The 14,974-nt window shown below is 31.9% G+C and overlaps 1 protein-coding gene across 8 annotated transcripts in view; it reads right to left on the bottom strand.

Moving 5' to 3' along the window:
- Cep170 (centrosomal protein 170) overlaps window positions 1-14,974 on the bottom strand; it is a 118,407-nt gene that overhangs the window by 48,679 nt on the left and 54,754 nt on the right. For 5 of the 8 annotated variants that reach the window (XM_021727188.3, XM_021727185.3, XM_021727186.3 and 2 more), the window contains exons 8-10: window positions 11,877-12,353; window positions 7,530-7,693; window positions 7,050-7,343 (exon numbers count right to left, since the gene is read on the bottom strand). In XM_021727188.3, the coding sequence (XP_021582863.2) occupies window positions 7,050-7,343; window positions 7,530-7,693; window positions 11,877-12,353 (935 nt within the window). The remainder of the gene's footprint in view (window positions 1-7,049; window positions 7,344-7,529; window positions 7,694-11,876; window positions 12,354-14,974) is intronic. The other 3 variants (XM_021727191.3, XM_021727189.3, XM_021727190.3) reach the window with 1 other exon arrangement.

Genomic DNA, 14,974 nt, shown 5'->3' with positions numbered 1-14,974 from the left:
ATCTGAATCAGCAATTTGTATAAAGGATCTTAGAATATAACCGAAGAAAGCCTTTGTTATCTATACAAATGTGAAAATAACTTAAACTAAAATACTTTCTAGAAAAAAATTAAAAGTCATATAGTACAGCTATCTGATAAATTCTAAAGTTCATATTTAGTAAATAGGTACCAGATTTTCAAATTCACTAAAACTTAGTTTTTACCACTAGATGGCCTTATTACTTAATATTTACTTCAAACACAACCATTTTGTTCTGTTCAAGAATTGTGATTTAATATTCTATTGAACTACTGAATATTTAAATTATCTTTGTGCAAATTGTATATTATTAACTTTAAATCAATATGAATTTCAATAATATATGGAAGCAAAGTGAAAAAATTTCTTCATTTTGCTAAACATTAGAATTAAATAAGTTTAAAAACAGCAGTATAAAAAACCTGAGTATCCGTATGTGCTCTGCTTTTAACATATTTGTAAAGAAAGCAAACTCGAGCCATTCAAGTGAATGATATGTTTTTAAACATTAAAAATCACTTATCACAAGAATCTTTAAACTTCAAATTTTTGAAGGTTTTTTTAAAAATTTTTATAATTACTAGAAGAAAGCTAACTTAAGTTTGGAAGTCGAAAGTAAAATTAATCATGTAAGAGTACTTACATTTTTGTATCTCTTGGCATGTTAATTTAGAAATTACCTTCAGTTATTTACTGATTTGGTGATATTTAGTTCTAAATCCATACTGAAACTTGATTTCTTTTAACTCATAACCACCAGAATTTTCAAATAAAATGTAATCACTTTTGACACTATTTTGAAATGACAACAAAAGGCACACAAAGAACTAATGCTTTGAAAAAGGGAAGTTCTCCAAGTACTCAGATGATTTTGTATAGATTCCTTTTAAAGTTTAAGAGACAGCTATACATGTGTAAGAAAGTAACAGTTATTTCTTTTCAAAAGAAATGATAGGTCAGGAACTCCTACTGTGCAGGAAAAGAAGTCTTCAGAGTTCACACATACTTTGCCGAAGTTTAAAAAACTTATGATAGTAATAACTGACTAGTCCATCTTGAAATATGTATCTATTCACTTCTGTACACTTGTGTACTTCAGGTACACAAACATCCACTTGTGAAAAGTTTCATGTGAAAACAAAGAGGAAATAGTTTATATTGTGTTTATACTTTAAAGCTAACATACTTTTCACATTTAAAATAACACACACAATAGCCCATACCATTTAACCCATATCTAATAATTGGATACAACTGAGAGCTACTCAAAGCAAGGCCAAGTTTGTCAGGTTTCCTTATCTTTCATTCTACATTCTGTCCCTAGGTGAGTTCATCTACATGTAATGCTTCACTCCATTTACCAACTATATGGACAGCTGCTTACCTGTCATCTTTCCTCCTGAGTGACTCACGGTACTTCAAATGCAATATATTAGCCCCAGTCTCATGATTCTCTTCCCTTTCCTACTCCGACCTAGTTCTCAATAAAAATTCCAAACTTATTAAATATAAAATATGGGTCTCTTATTCAGCCAAGGGCTTCTCAGGCTAGAAGTATATAGTAGGGAAAAGGATGATATCTAATATTTATGCTTCCTCTCTATCGGAACTTTGCATCCCATGTTACCAGTCAGTTTCTAATTCTTTTAGGGTAGGAACAAAAGGAATGAGGAGTGGGGTACAAGAATAAAAAAAATTTTGTACATACAAGGCCCTTGGTTTGATCCCCAGCACTGTAAAACAGAAATTAAAAATAACTCATTTAGGGCTGGGATGTGGCTCAAGCGGTATAGCGTGCTCGCCTGGCATGTGCATGGCGCTGGGTTCGATCCTCAGCACCACATACAAATAAAGATGTTGTGTCCGCCGAAAACTAAAAAATAAATATTAAAAAATTCTCTTTCTCTCTCTCTCAAAAAAGAAAAAAATAACTCATTTATTTTGGAGGTGAGGAATGGCTTTCATGTCTTCCATAGTACCTCCCTCTCCATCCTATCCCAGATCACAGACCATGTTCTCAATCTTTACCTCTGAATATATACAATTATATATAGTATCTCAGTTTGGGATTTCATGTTTGTATATTAGTGGCTATCCTAAACAAATGGGATATTTTAAAGCATTAGAGACAGCTATACACATATTAAGCAACTGTGGTATATGGTACTTACTAACTATAGGCTACAGGCTAGCTATTGCTACAGGGGATTTAGATATCTTTATAACTTAGTCCTTATTCTTTTTATTTGTTTGTTTTTTGGTAACAGAGATGGAAGCCAGGGGTCCTTAACCACTGAGCCACATCCCCAGCACCTTTTATAAAATTTTTAATTTTGAGACAGGGTCTCACTAAGTTATTTAGGGCCTCAGTAAGTTGCTGAGGGTGACTTCAAACTTGTGATCCTCCTGCTTCAGCTTTTAGTCATTGGGATTACAGGCATGTACCACCATGCCTAGCACTGAGTCCTTACTCTTAAGGACAGGTCTAATGTACAAGCCTATGAATAAACAAGTAAATTCACATGAAGGAACCATGCAACTCTATATCTAAATCCAACTTTCTATAAAACCAGACTATATTTTAGATTTAGTTTTAAATTTAAAGAAACTAAACATTCTGGAGATGATAAAAGCATGTACAATACAAACCAAGCCTATGAAAAGTTTCACCTTGATTTTTTTCACTATTATATTATCATCCTCATTGCCATTGTCATTTAAAAGTTCAAGCCATACAGAAAAAGTCCAAAATTTCTAATTCTAAAATTAGAACAGTGGAGAGAAGAAATGTTGCATATCAGATCTTTCAAATGGTGAATACTCATTCATATTATTATATTCAATAACATGAGATATAGGCATCTTGCTTATTGTGACAAGAAGTAGAGACCATGGAAAAGAGACAGACTTATGTACATAAAAATGATAATACAATATAGACCAAAATGATAATTTAATATCCATAGTCCCTTATGTGTTAGATTAAAATCTCAAATATCAGTTAGAATTCCAAATTCACCTTCCCTTAGAAATGAAAAGGATAATGATTAAAAAAAATGTCAAGCTTTTTTAGGCTTACTCTGAAATAATAACTGAGGCATCAAAGTAAAAAATTACTTAGGTTTTAATTGACATGACTAGAACATCTATCACCTCAAGGAGGAAGTACCTCCTGGGTTAAGAAAGCAGGGTATCTATCAGTTCAAATCAATATAAAGGTTCTTACATCCTACAAAAATCACCTGACATATAACTACAGAATAACAATGTGCAATTCTAGCTTCTGGTGTCAAAGAACTCCATCAAGATGATTTAAGAGAGGAGTTTTAAAAAATTGAAAATACTATTAAATCTAATTCACTTATAAAGAAAAAAAATCCCTTAAATTCAATAGAATAAAACATTTTGAATGTTTAACACTGATTTTATATTTGTAATCAAAATTAAATTTAAAATTCAGAAAAAAAGTGTTAGAAGAGCCCAGAAAGGGGTTAGGAAAGATGTTTATCATGGTTCCCCTGGTTCTAACTTGGGTCTAATTTAATTTGTTACCCCAGGATCCAGATTCTCAGCACTGACTTCCTTAATTCACTACCATAGATATTCTTTATGTTGTGTTTCTGATCTTGTAATAGTTCTTCTCGTTCTGGATTCTTTCCTACCACCTGTTATCTCAGAACCAGCACTGTCCAGATTCCATGAGGAAAGAGAAAACATGCTATCAATAGGCTTTTAGGGGGAGATATGCTGATACAATGAACAGTTAATAAGTCAGGCCAGGAAAAGTATGGGACGAAGTTGATTGTGGTATAAAATTTAAGGAGAAACACTTTAAAAGCACAAAGCCTCACTATCTATAATGACTAATATTTTTTCTTGATCAATGTTTAACTTTCTGTTCTCACTTTTAAGTTTTTCCTTATTTAGCTTAAAAGTAGTAGCCCTGGCCAGCATGGTGGTGCATGCCTGTGATCCCAGAGACTTGGGAGAGTAAGTAGGAAGATCAAAAGTTCAAGGCTAGCCTCAGCAACATAGTGAGGCCCTAAGCAACTTAGTGAGACCCTGTCTCAAATTAAAATGTAAAAACAAAACAAAAGAAACAAAAAGGTAGGTCTGGGGATGTGGATTAGTGGTTAAGCACCTCTGGGCTCAATCCCCAGTATCAAAAATAAAAAATAAAAAAGTAGCCTGACAAGATTTTCCTCTTCCCTTAGTATTATCTGTTTTGAATGGAAGAGAAAAAAGAAACTGGTACTGTGATGGGTTCTTTGGAAGGTAGAGAAGAGGCAGGAGTAAATGGGGGAGAATATCATTACTGTGAGAGATGAGTTTTTTTAATTCAGGTAGGCAACAGCATTTATAGTGCATTTTCATGTAAACATAGATACAAAATTTAAGAGGTCTTTATAAATATGAGGCATGTGTCACCCTCATAAACAGTGAACTTCGGGATGTGCAAAAAATATAAGGACATCATTAACAGACAGAACCCCAAAATACAAAACAAACTGTTGTACTCTCTTAACTTGGGGGTTGGGGAAAAGGAGAGAACCAACACCAAAACAGAATAACAAGAATAGGGCATTTTGGCCTGGTCATTTCTTTTAAAGAGATACTATTTTAATTATACATAATTTCTTCTTCTAAGGTAAGATGCAAATAACTTTTCTGATCATCTTTAATCCCAGGTAAGCAATGTATTTGTGGATGAACTGAAAAGGTGTTTCACTGCTTACTATACTTAACATCAGTACAGTATTGCTTACTTCTTTTCCACTCTGCTTTGATTCCCAGATGACATTTCCTTTTGGTTTTCTCTTACTCCTGTCTGATCCTCTTCAGTTTTCTTTTGTTCACTCTAATACTATGTCCACCAATGTTGGTATTGCCAAGAATTTCACACTTTGTCCCATTACTCTATATAGCTTCACTGGTAGTTTCATCTCTTAGTTCTGCATAACTCCCCTCTCTTCTCTAATATTCCCAAATATGTATTTTTAGCTCAGTCTTCTTATGTAAGATTATGACAGTCATAACTGACTGACTGCTGGACAGGACAACAGCTTTTAAATTGCCTTTTCAATTTTGAAGCCCATTTTATTTTTTATTGAGACAAGGTCTGGCTACCCTTGAACTTGCCATCCTCCTGCCTCAACCTCTCAAGTACCTGGGATGACAGGCATAGGCCACCATGTCTGGCTTTAATTCACTTTTCTACCCCACTATGCATTCATTCTTGAAAGAAAGAACTCAGTTTTTTTCTATTTGCATCACCATCCCTAATGCAAAACCTCGCACATTATCAATGAAATAAACCATTTCACAAATGATGGAATGAAATAGGAAAAAGACCATATGAAAGTTTTCAGGACCATTCAGATTTAGATGGACAGCAGCAGATGGCCCCAACTCCTGTTCCACACACCAAAATTTCAAAAAGGAGAAAACAGATGACAGTTCATCCAAGCAATTTGATATGTTGCCCATATCTACTCCAGTCATCCCAAAGCACTTCTTATGCTGTCAAGTTTGCTATTCTTGGCCTTTGTTTTCTCCACACCCACAGGTTATTTCTCCAGACATTTGATTCCTGGTTCTGGGCTTTTTTGTTTCCCCCGGAGCCTTACTTTAATTAGCCTAGATTTGGTTTTCAGCTTTGATCATAAATAATGAAATCTCAGTTCTTTTATTACTTTGGTAGTCACAAGATAATGCTGTAATCCTTGTTTTCCTTTCAGTATAGTCCCAGCTTTTTTTCAAGAATAAGTAAATTATTTATCCAGTCACATAATATCATTACTTCATTAAATGAATCCTATTTTATAATTGTAGATTTCTCTATCAGTAGTGTGACCATTTCTTTTGTTAACAACCACAATATATTGCTTACAATAACAACTATTCCACAGGCAAATGGGTCTCCAAATGTTTGGAGTTGTGCATTTCCACAGTAAAATATTTTGACCATGATACTCTTTGATAAATATTATGTTTAGAAACTATATGTCTGTCAATATATTAATAGATTGTATACACTGGAGAAAACAGTTCAAAGTAGAAAAATTATACAAAACAGTGAGCATAAGTCTTAATATTTTTCCTGCATCCCATAGGGCTAGGTATCTTGCCCACTCCCTCAGATACCATTCTGAAAATTCGTTATCTAAACTAGTGCATCTCAACTGTTAATGTGCATATGAATTATTGGGCAGTCTTGTTTTTAGTACAGATTCTAATTTAGTATATCTGGGGGTTGGTTTCTTAAGTGATATTAATGTTGCTCATTTAAGAAGCACTCAACTTTTGAGTAACAATAATTTTTAAAATAAATAAATGTTTAGACAAACTTATGCTGTTACTTTCCAGGCGGTAAAACAAACAGCTAATTTGAAAGCTGACTTTCTATTACCATGGGCATAATTAAGAAAAACTATTTTTTAAGCCAAATAATAATCATTATACACATTAATCAGTATCATCAAGAAAATTTATATAATCATCATGACTAGGCATAATCTAGCTAAAATGAACATAATACAAAAAAATTTGATTTTGTTTTCATACACTGCTTTTCTATCATCAAAGACAGCAGTGAACAGAAAAAAAAATAAGGACATATTAATTAAAACATGTATTTTCATGTGCTTCCAACATGAAATTAGTAGAAAGGAAACCTGTAGTTAACACATTTATGTTAACAATTCTAAAACTCTATTTAGTTGTGACATAAATAAATGCAAAGTGAGTATGTCTAAAGTGTACTATTTTTAAAGCCTACTTTAAATTTACATAGCCTTAAAAGGTCCAAACAGTTTAAATGTTCAGGACCATACATATGAAACTCAGGCAAATTCAGAATAATTAAGAAAGCAATTTGGTCTTATTATTAGTCTCACAGCTCCCTAACAAAACTCTGAAGTTCCAATAACACTGACTGCATGAGAACATTTCAGTGTTGACTCTCCAATAATTTCCAACAGTTAAATACACCACACAACTAACATTATACTCAAATTTCAGTTATTTACCTTGTCAATCATTTTTCTTGCTTCCACTTCCTCACTGTTGGGATTCTCTAACTCAATGGTATATGTACCCTTGTCACTTTGGTCATCATCATTATCCTTTTCAGAAGTAGCAGAAGTAGCTTGATTTTTTAACATTTTATCCATCTCCTGGCTTGGTCTGTGCCCAAGACTCCCTGAACTTCTTAATAATGCAGTTTGTAGGAAGGGTATTGACACCGATGGCTCCTCTGATTTCTGTTTTAACAATTTCCCATGTGGAACACCATGCCCCCCTCTGTGATGCGCAGAGCTAGTCTGTAAAGACAAAGAAACCACTTTGGCATCTGCTATTGGAGATTTTGTTTTTTCAAGTTTTGTATGTAGTGTAGAGTAAGTAGTTTCCTGACACAAGACTCCTGTACTTTGAGTAAAAGAATATGACCCTCTTTTTCTGGGGTGGTCTTCATTAAAGAATGCAATTATAAAAGAAGTTTCACTTACAACAGCCTGGTCTTGATGCTTTTCAGGAGCCTGCACCTTCTGTAGCTTTTTCTGTTCTGAATGGTGGCGCCTTAAGTGTTCCTCAAGAGTTGCACGTTTGCTACAGCGCCTATGAGCCCCAGCATTCTCTGAGTCACTTTGTGTACCATCATCATGTTTATTTCCTACACAGAAAAAGAGAAATCACATAATAGAGAAGAAAATAATCCCATGTAGAAAGTTAGAAGTGTATACAAAAGTGCTATTTGTTTTGACCTCTCCCCTCCCCTTTCATCCAAAGTCATATGTTCTTTTCAGTAACAGGCTCTGCAAACTTCCCTCAATTGCAATGGTTATATTCAATTTTTATCAACCAACAATGGGGGCCTTTATAAACAACTGAATAGGACTGCTTTTCTTTCTCTAAATCTCAACTTTATAATGATTAATTGATGCCTTAGTAGATAAACGATACTATCATCTGTCATAGTTTGTATTCATAATGTCAATAAATATTAATTTTGCCTTCAAATATTAACAATTTTAACAATAAAAATGACTTTTGCATTTGAGAGGTAGAAAGATAAGAAAAACAATGACACCACTAAAATGATTATGCAGAAAAGAAAATACAAATACCATAAAAATGTGATGTGATGATCAATATTTTCCAAAGTTCAGTATGCCTTTCCTTTTTAATAAAGATTCAAATCTGTAATTCCCCCTAATTTTTCCTATAAATTTTTCCTGTGTTGTTCTAATTATGAGAATATTTGAAGATTGCATTTGTGCTCTAAACTCTGGTACCTTAACAAGTTAAATAAAGTATTCTATCAAAGAAAAGAATAGTCTACCAAATCCTTAAATAAATCTACGCTCCTTTGGACAAAGACTCAAGGGGTAATATCTATATTACAATAGTATGAAATTATTAGGAAGTCTAGAGCTATTCTATACATATTTTAAAAATATGTATAGAATATTATACATATGTAAATGGATTTAAATGAAAATATATTTGGAAGCTATAAATCAATCTAGAACACTGTAATGCACTTTGATATATTCCAATGCTTCCAGGACAAAATCTGATTTTTAAGTTTGGTAACAAACTTTAATTTGAACACAAGCTGAATAATGTGTTACTGAACAAAATAATGATGAAAAATGAAAGACTGGAGGGGTGGGAAGCAGAAGACATGGCTAATGAAATAGTTAAGTTTTAATGCCCATGAATAAATTTAGATGTCACCAATTAGTGGTAATAATTTAAGAGGACAAGTTATAAAAATGGAATACATAAAAGGAATGAGAAAACTGAAAAGAAAGAATGGCAGTACTTGCAGAAAAGGTTGATGTTTTGGAAAAGTGATAGGCAAGGGAAAGAAAGAAAATGAATAAAATTTAAAAATGGGGGTTTGGGGAGTATTTCCACTAAAGAGATAGTAATTAATATTATAAAATAAGATTTGACAAACAAATCTTAAATTCTTTCTTCAAATTATTAACTATTCAAAATGAAACCTAAAAAGAAAAAAAAATAACTGAATTAATGGAATCTCTGCCTCAAATAATGAATCCAGAGGTCATGGATAGCAGGTGGAACAGAAAACCCAAATAAAACCACTAGTTCAAATACAAAATTCATTAAAAACATTACATACATTTCAAACCTATTTCAATATTATATTGGATATGCTGAAAAGGAACACAGTTTGTAAGAGCTGAAAATAATAAAACTTCAATATTTCTTTTATAAAAATGAATAACCTTTAAAAAATGTGTATAAAAGTATTTTAATGAAAATATCATTTTATAGACTTTAATTCTTATTTCAATATATAAAATTTGGAACCCAGTGGTATAAGGCCCTTTCAAATATCTTTCTCGTATAGCTTAAGAATAGCCATTTTCTTTGGTTGGAAAATTATTATTCATTCTTTTATTTCTCAGTGTTATACAAGACATCTGATCAGAGATCCAATCTTCTGTTTTTTACTTAAAAAGATCCCTAGCAAACTCTCCTCACCAGTTTTTTTTTTCCCTCCCTCTGCTTGTCATTAATGATGCCTAAAGACACTGAAATTTTAAAATACTTCTTAGGATAGGTCATCTGTACCTCACCACTATAGCCAAAGAAGGTGCAACTCTCCTAAAGGGTGAAAGTGTATGGGCTTTGTGAACATTATTTTCCTCACTGTCCCAAAGCGCGTGCACTTTACTCTTGTAGGAGCAAGATATTTTTGTTTTGTTTTGCCTACTTTGAATTTTTGGACTAATATGAGTAGTTGCTGAAAGTCTATAATTTTTGAAAAATTGTTATACACTGTTATATATTTGCATTTATTTAGAGTCTTAATGTATCATCTTGATATCCTAAACTATATAAAACTATTGTCCAATGAAGCAGTTCAGACTTCTGTATAGAGTCAAATGCCATTTGTAAGTTAAGTTTGAAGAAATAAAATGGGTCTATCTTGGATCAAAATGAGTTAGACTTGAAAAAAAAACATGTTTTTTGATGACTTTATGCAAAATGGCATAAAGTCAAATCCAAAAGGTTTCCCAGCGGCAGCACCTTATTGGAATATATGTCTACCTATTTGATTGTCTAATTCCTTAATTAATTCCTTAGATATTTTAGTTTAAAAATATCTAATGATTAATGTGGTGACACAGATAACGCAGTCCTTAATAACTCTATTTGAAATTAGGCTCACAAAAGTCTTATTCAAAATCACAGAATGTTTTCAAATAATGGCTTAAAAACTTGGGAGTACAATAGAGTAGAGGAAGAAGAAGAGAGAAATGGAAGTGAGAGGGAAAAGAGAGATACTAAGGAGTGAAATTGACCAAATTTTGTTATGTGCATGTTCAAATATGTAACAAATCCCACGATTATATACAACTATAACGTACTAATCAAAAAATATCTAACAGAAAAGTTATAATGACTTTACAAAGTTACAAAAGGATTTAACAAAGATAGTTTTAAATGGTACCCTTTTATTAATTTAGATCATACTGTATATTTGATAAGAATGATTTTTTTAAAAACAATAAATTTTCAAGTCTCGTACTACCTCTTATAGTAGAGTATCAGTATTACTTATCCAATTAATATAAATCATCAGCTAACAAATGTATGGCTTTTATTTATAAGATTTAACCTATACATGCATACACAGGTCTCAATTATGTATAATAAAGTCTATACGAATTAAAGATTATAATCACAACTCAAAAGTACATATGCCAGGTAACCACTTATGACTACAGTGCTATAATAGGCACAAAGAATTAATCACATTATCTCACTGTCCTGAAATGTCTTAGAAGCAAATCCAAAATAAGAGTGAGAGTACAATTTCTTCATTACTAGACCTCTTATAGTAGGGTATCAGGACACAAAGTAGGCATTAAGCCAGGGTCAGTCTTGCCATGGAGAATGAATTCATTCACTGTTTATTTGAATTACTCTGTACCTATCATATGCTTAAGTCCCATATAAAGTGTTAACGATACAAGTAAAGTAATATATGGTCTCTGACCTCAAAGAGCCATTTTTAAAAACTCATTGACTCCTAATATACAAAAGAATGGCCATTAATAAATAATCATAATTAATTCAAAATCATTCCTTTATATATACCTTATTTAAATAAATATGTGAAAGTAATACAAATCTGTATTCAATTAGTTCTTTTAAAAAAGGAACTGGCAAAATCAATAGGAAAAAATGATCAGCTGATACCATTAGTGTTTAATTATAAAGTTTTGAATATGAACATTCAACTACAATTCTCATAAAGTTTAAATACTGAAAAAAATTTTAAAATTAGATTAATAAGTATCCAGTAAATATTTGTAAACTCAAGTGTTTCTTAAGTAACCACTAACAACAATTTGAAGTACTCCATCAACAATATGATTATATTACCCAAGTAGAACTCTTAGTCCATACCTAATGGCTTAAAATTTCTTTCAAAATCTAGATATTGATATTTAGAAGCATCATAAGACAATAAAACTGGATATATCTTTTCCTTAAACAAAAGAAGTGATGGGAATTGTCTTTTAGGAAATTCCACCGATGCACTAAATTAATTTGATATTTCCATGGGGGGGCATTTAATGGCATATATAAAAATTTACAATATGGCTTTGGGAAGAAAATGAAGAAAGACTATTGTGAATAAAAGTTGGACATGAGCAGTGTGGTTTGCTTTTGAGCTTTAAAGTTAAACATAAAGTTTGAAAAAGCAGATGTCTTCTACTATATATTTACTTACTAGTAGTTTGCTAACTATGAAAACTGAATTTTCTTAATTATATAATAGGAAGTTCTGAAATGATCATTTACTTTACCTTTCAACCTTTTCAAGTACACTGGAACATCGCTTTTTATACTTTTGGAATCCTCTTCTGTTCTTTCCCATACCATTTGAGGAGGGTTGTTTTGTGCTAGCCAGTCAGCTACTTTGTTTTCTGGAGCCATCATTCCTGTTTGAATTCCTGGCAAGTCTTGAGTTCCAGGAGATGACTTCTTTGACTTGTGGCGCTGATCAGAAGTAAATTTTGTCACATGGTCTCTAATAGTTACCTTCCCTGGGGTACTGTCATCAAATTCAATGGTAAATGAAGCATGCCCTGCACCTGTTGTATGGGAACTTGGTGTGTCTTTTGTTGGGATTTCATGAATAGTGCTCTCTGTTATTTGTGAAGGTTGCTGGAATTCTTTTGTAGGGATTTCAAAATAACTTGGTTCCCTACAGAAAGGAAAAAGTACATCTTCATTTGCAGCTGCAGACTGTTCCTCAACTTGCTTGGCATCTATGCTGCACCCTAATGAGAAAAATAAGAGAGAATTCAAAATATTTGGGGGTTTCTAGCATTTGAAGGAGACTGATAATGACCAGTGCATTATTTTGTAAGGATCAGAACGCAGATCATGGTCTGGATGAAAAACAATGGCATTCTATCATCAGCAAAAAATGTAACAGAGAAGAAAGAACTTGATTATAAACATGCCATTTAACTAATAGCAGATGCAAGATAAGTAGTAGTAATAGCAAAGGATAGTGAAGCAGTGAAGAAGTGAACCTTTCATGGCTAGGTCCATAATTTTTCCAACTTGGATCTAGAAATTATCAAGGTACAAAAGAAGTGAAATCAAATGGGGCTGGAGATTCAAGTTCTAAAGAAGAATAAATAAATAAATATTAATATATATATATATATATATGAAGAGCATGGATTTCCTTATCAAGTCAGCAGGATGAGATGTCTTAAACATCTTTAAATAAATGTAGAGCTCCAATGGAAAACAGATACTCAAATGAGGATATAAAGTAAATATGTAAGTCATGTTTTAGAAGTAATGATTCCACTTACCATCGTTTACCATTACATTTAGAGATATGAATTTTAGAATGACAGAAATATTACTGATGCGTGATTCCTGGAAGAAGATAGACAATCTTATAAAGACAAAAAGAGTAAAGATAAAACATGTGATTTGCACAAAAGCATAGCAATCCAAGCAGCAATATGAAAGAAAAAAGAAAAAATAGAAAATTCAGTTGCCTGCCAGTAATCCAGAAGAAAATTAGTTTACATTTCTATATAGTTGAGTATGTACAAGTGTTAAAAATATTTGAAGGAGCTGAATTATAAGCCTCAGATTATTAACAAGATGGCAAGCAGAAGGAACAACCAACCCTGGAACACTTTCACTTTTCTTTTGTTGCCTCAGAAACTAATATAAAGGTATGAAAAGAGATGCTTTATAATAAAATACATAAAGGTATATAAATGAAAATGACAGCTAAAATGCTTATTTTAAGTACATATTTTAAGTATTTATTAGAGAAAGCAAATGCAAAAGAAAAAGCTTGATTAAACTGCCCTGTTGTTGAGATGGTCTATTACCAAGCAAGTTCAAATGAAATATGTTTCTCTGCTCAAAAATCCATTTTGGTTTTAAACAGACTGATAGAAAAATTGTGTACAGAAAATTTATTAGAAAGAAAAGGCAATACAAGGAAATTATGTTGTTTCTAACCCTTAAATTAAGTGAATTTTAAAATACATGTTAAATTTTAATTCATCAGGTGTTAAATAATTGACTTCTTAACAGTACTCTGAATAAGAAATAATCATAAAAACATATGTTTTTAGGTTACAAAAGAATGGGACATTAACATCTCCATGTGCTAATGTGTGGGAAAGAAAACATAAAGCTCCAATTCCAAAATAGTAGAAGTAGTAAGCTGCTCTCTCTCTCTCTCTCTCTCACACACACACACACACACACACACACACACGGCTAAAAAGAAGGCAAAAGAATTATCTAAGAATAATAATTTTCAGTATAAAATTATCTTTTACTAAAACTACTCAATTTTGCTCACTACTGAAAATGAAAGGATGATACTGGGGAAAACCCTACATTATCAGTGCAAGGGACAATCAAGAGCAGATAAATGGCCTCAAAAACATTGTATTCCAGTATCACTCAGTATATACTGAGAAGCTTTACATATTTCAAAGGCTTCTGAGGACATCATTGTAAGATATCATAATTCAACAACTGATACAAATAACGATGATTCTGAGTTAAGAGAAAAAATTTACACTATACTCAGACTTCTTTGCTCAAGTAGTTATAGGGGTAATGCATTTAACAGTAACTTAGGAAATGGTTAAACTTTTTAAAAACTGTTGTAAAAGTGAAGTTTGATCACCTGGAAAATTAATTATATGTAGTCAGATTCCTTTTCCTGAAGATGGTAAAAACAAATGAAATGTGTGGTCCTATTAAAAATGCCTAATAGCAAAATTAATAGGGCTTACGAATTAAGATAGAAAAAAACCCCAGCTTTCTTCTTTTAGAATACTGCCAACATAGTTTGGAATTTATGAATTTAACATTCATTTATCTTTTAAAAGTCATTTTTGTTATATAAAATTAAACTATATACTAATTATTTGTTTATATCAATATTTTAGTAATCTCAACTACTAGGTTTTAAAAAATTATTTAACAACTGACTATGTTAGAATTAATTCTGTATATCTAAATCAGAAAAGCAACTGGTGATAACTTGCTTATGCTCTGAGGGTACTTTATGACTGTGTGATCTATCAGGGATACTTATAATGCATTCTTCTGTACTAAACTAATACTCAACTAATTTAAAATCACAGACTATAATTACCATGGCTCATTCTGCTTTAGACATTTACCCAACTTAGCCTAGTGAAGTATTTCAAATTATGATTTCTGTGAAACTCCTTTTGCTAAAAAGAAGTTACAACTTAAAAGCCTCCAAATTTAGTTTGTCTGGATTTTTAAAAATTACTGTAAAAAGAATCAAGAAGCTACTACATATAGTATACATGCCTTTTCAAAATGTATACAATATTTAAAGAGCCTTTAAATTAATGTTGAGACCAAAGATTGA

The sequence above is a fragment of the Ictidomys tridecemlineatus genome, chromosome 10 (genome assembly GCF_052094955.1).
Source record: "Ictidomys tridecemlineatus isolate mIctTri1 chromosome 10, mIctTri1.hap1, whole genome shotgun sequence".
NCBI lineage: Eukaryota > Metazoa > Chordata > Mammalia > Rodentia > Sciuridae > Ictidomys > Ictidomys tridecemlineatus.
This window is presented reverse-complemented; position numbering and strand designations above follow the sequence as displayed.